The sequence below is a fragment of the Mandrillus leucophaeus genome, unplaced genomic scaffold (assembly GCF_000951045.1).
Source record: "Mandrillus leucophaeus isolate KB7577 unplaced genomic scaffold, Mleu.le_1.0 Scaffold206, whole genome shotgun sequence".
NCBI classification, from domain to species: domain Eukaryota; kingdom Metazoa; phylum Chordata; class Mammalia; order Primates; family Cercopithecidae; genus Mandrillus; species Mandrillus leucophaeus.
In genome coordinates, this window is record NW_012102099.1 from 2368359 (window position 1) to 2372409 (window position 4051).

Consider the following 4051-nt stretch of genomic DNA (forward strand, 5'->3'; position numbering starts at 1 on the left):
AAAGAAAGAAAGAAAGAATACAGAGGGGCTGGCTGTGTGGCTCACATCTGTAATCCCAGCACTTCGGGAGGCTGAGACAGGTGGATCACCTCAGGTTACGAGTTCAAGACCAGCCTGACCAACATGCGGAAACCCCATCTCTACTAAAAATACAAAAAATAGCCAGGTGTGGCTGTGCACGCCTGTAATCCCAGCTACTTGGGAGGCTGAGGCAGGGGAATCGCTTGAACCTGGGAGTTGGAGGTTGCAGTGAGCTGAGATCACACCACTGCACTCCAGGCTGGGTGTGAGAGAGAGAGAGACTCTGTCTGAAAAAAAGGAAAGGGGAGGGGAGGGGAGGGGAGGGGAAGGAAAAGGAAAAGGAAAAGGAAAGGAAAAAGGAAAGGAAAGGAAACAGAGGGAGTCTATGTACCCTTTACCCAGTTTTTCCCAATGTCAACATCCTGCAAAAGTACAGTACAATATCACAACCGGGATATTGACATTAAGATGGGCAAGATATAGAACTTTTCCATAACCACAAGGATCCTGCCTATTGCCTTTTACAACCACACCTACTTCCCTCCCCTTACCACCCTCCTCACAACTCTGCCCTAACCCCTGCAATCACTAATCTGTTCTCCATTTCTATAATTTTGTGATTCCCAGAAGGTTATCTAAATGGAATCATCCAGTATGTAACTGTTGGGATTGACTTTTTTTTTTACTTGGCATAATTCTCTGGAGATTCATCCAAGTTGTTGAATATATCAGTAGTTCTTTCCTGTTTATTGCTATATAGTTTTCCGTGGTATGGATGCACCATAGCTTGTTTAAACATTCACCCATTGAGGGACTTCAAGGTTGTTTCCAGTTTTGAGGTATTATGAACAGGGCTGCTATGAACATTCACATACTGGCTTTTGTGTGAATGTAAGTTTTCATTTCTCTGGAATAAATGCCCAAGAGTAAAACTGCTGGGTTGGATTACTAGGAAGTGCATGTTTAATGTTGTTAGAGACTGCCACACTCGTTTCCAGAGAGGCTGCATCATTTTACCTTCCCACCAGCAATTGCGCACAATCTGATTTCTCCTCTTTGCTAGCATTTGGTGCTATCACTATTTTTTCATTTTAGCCATTTCGACAGGTATGCAGTGATATCTCACTGTGGCTTCATCTGCATTACCCCAATGGCTAACGACGTTGAACATCTTTTTAATGTGCTTATTTGACATCTGTATATCTGCTTTGGTGAAATGTCTCTTCATGTCTTTTTCCCATTGCCTAACTGAATTGTCTGTTTCATTGTTGGGTTTTTAGTTACTGAGATATTCTACATAGTAGTCCTTTGTCAGATACATGGTTTGCAAATATTTTCTCCAAATCTATAGCTTGTCTTTTCCTCCTCTTAAAAAGGTCTTTCATAAGCCGGGTGCGGTGGCTCTCGCCTATAATCTCAGCACTTTGGGAGGCTGAGGCAGGCAGATTACTTGAGGTCATGAGTTCGAGACCAGCCTGTCTCTACTAAAAATACAAAAATTAGCTGGGCATGGTGGAACATGCCTGCAGTCCAGCTACTCGGGAGGCTGAGGCAGAAGAATCACTTGAACCCGGGAGGCAGAGTTTGCAGTGAGCTGCACTCCAGCCTGGGCAACAAAGCGAGACTCTTTCTCAAAAAAAAAAAAAAGTTCTTTCACAGAACAAAATTTTTAATTTTGATACAGTCCAATTCATCTATTTTTCTTTTATGGGTCAAGCTTTTGGTGTGATATCTAAGCACTCCACTTGGCCCTAGGCCCCAAAGATTTTTCTCTCCTGTTTTCTTCTAAAAGTTTTTCAGTTTCACATTTTACATTTAATTTCTATTTTATTTTATCTTTGAGCTAATTTTTATATTTGTTGTTAAACTTAAATTTTTTGTTTTTGTTTTTGTTTTTTTGCCTATGGATGTCCGACTGCTCCAGCGCCACCCGTAGAAAAGGCTTTCTTCCTCCACTGAATTGTTTTTCCACTTTCTGAAAAACCCATTGAGAATATTTGTACGGATTTATTCCCGTTTTCTCACTGGGAAGTGCTGGCAGTGTCCAGCAGGGAGCTGATCCTTCATTCCCTGCTTGGTGGTGCTGATTCCACAACTGGGATAGTGCCGGCAGGAATGAGTGGAGAGGTCATCTTCTAATCCCTACCTGGCAGAAGAAGGTAGTGCTCTGACTCTCTCTCTAGCGTAGTGTCAACAGAGTCCGACAGTGACAAGATTTCATGAAGTGTCATGAGGTGGGACTGGTCACCTCTGGACTTCACTCCACTCCCCCAGCCTACCTATGTCAGTAGAGCCTGGTGGGAGCCTGAGCCTATATCCCTATCCAGCATCAGTGAGGTAAAATAAGGTGGTGAGATGCAGGGCAACTTGGCATTCTACTCTCTCATCTCCTTTTTGTGTTTCAGTGTTGCCCACAGGGGAGCTGATCTAACATTACTTACTCGGAGGCAATGAGGTGGTATGAGTGATTTTATACATAGGTGTATACATAAGTATGCTATATTGTCTATGAAGTTCATTTCAGGATACCAAAGAAATATTACAAAATATTTGCTATTAATTCTTACAACAATCCTACGTGGTATTAGCGTCCCCATTTCACAAATGAGAAAACCAAGGCTCAGAGAGATGAATGATTTTTCCAAGTGAGTAAATGGCAGAGCCAAAATCTGACCCCATGTCTGCCTGAGCCTGACCCAAGGCCTCAGAATTCCCCTGTAAAGCATGATAATGATGTGGCAGAGATTATGCTATGAGTTCACCAAACCTTGTTTTCTTTTCTTCCTGGAAAAACAGAAGGACTACATTTCCCACCTTCCCTTGTGGTTAGCAGAGGTCATGTGGCTAAATTATGGCCCCTGAAACATGAGTAGGAGTAACATTTGTCACTTCAAATCTGGACCCCCCCCAAAAAAAAATGCCCACATAATTGTCCGTGTTCTTGTTCTCTCTCTTCCCTCTATGCCAGCTGAATGCAAAAGTATCCAGCAGAAGACTTCGAGACCTTACAAAATATCAGACCCACAAGGTCAAAGGAACCTGGATCCCTGAATGACCATGTGGAACAGAATCCCTCCTTCCTCAGATCCACAAATGTACTGTGACATAAATGAGACATAAACTTCTATATCAATACTTGCAATTTGGGCATTGTTTATTATATCAGTTAGCCTACCCTAATATAAGTGGTGTCACCAAGAGCCAAGAGCAGCCACTCTATCCTGTCTCCAACCTCCACACCAGCTCCCAGCTGCCTCCACCTACCTGGTTGGACCCTAGTCAAAGTCTTCATTTTGCTTATATGAAGGCTGTTGGCTTGTTGGACTGGAGGCAGAGTAGATGGCTTGGTTTCCTGCTTGGACTGCTGCCATGGAACATAATCCTACAAAATATACAATCAGTCACATAGCACCATGAGTTCATATCCCAGCTCCACTCTTTTCAGATATCTGTAACCTCAAGCAAGTGACTTGACCTCCCTGAGCCTCGATTTTCTCATCTGTAAAGTGGATCTAATAATAAAACCTACTTCTGCCTGTTGGCACAAGAATTCCGAGAGATATTTATGAAGCATGTGGTAAGTGCTCCATAAATGTTAGCTATCACTTTTTTTTTTATCAGCCAGCCAGAATTTACTAAGCACATCCAGGCTGTGAGGTGCTAAGAACTGTGAGAAACAGAAGGCATGGAAAAGACGCAACATCCACCCTCAGGAAACCAGAGTAGCAATCAGATGAATAAGAGAGCAGCATAATACACCCTTACATTCTGATAAGACAGTGAGAGGAGAAAAATGAGGTTCTGAGGCTTGCTCTGGCTCCCACAGCAAAGTGTGTGACCCGGCTGGGACTGGAATTTGGGTCTCCAGTCTATATCCGTGAAGCAGTCACAACCGTGAGAGTGGAGGGCAGGTGGACTGCAGGGCCAGCGAGCCTCCCACCCCAGCCCTAGTCCCCCAAGACTCACCGAAACCTGGAACTCGTAGACTGTGGAGTGAGTCCCAGAGTGGTTGGGTCTGGAAAGAGTTGGG

The 4051-nt window shown here is 43.7% G+C and overlaps 1 protein-coding gene across 2 annotated transcripts in view; it reads right to left on the reverse strand.

The window, feature by feature from the left end:
- The window catches only part of LOC105539521 (chromosome unknown open reading frame, human C20orf96), a 20806-nt gene that overhangs the window by 15903 nt on the left and 852 nt on the right, over nucleotides 1-4051 (reverse strand). For both annotated transcript variants that reach the window (XM_011979832.1, XM_011979833.1), the window contains exons 2-3: nucleotides 3988-4036; nucleotides 3286-3403 (exon numbers count right to left, since the gene is read on the reverse strand). In XM_011979832.1, coding sequence (XP_011835222.1) covers nucleotides 3286-3403; nucleotides 3988-4036 — 167 coding nt within the window. The remainder of the gene's footprint in view (nucleotides 1-3285; nucleotides 3404-3987; nucleotides 4037-4051) is intronic.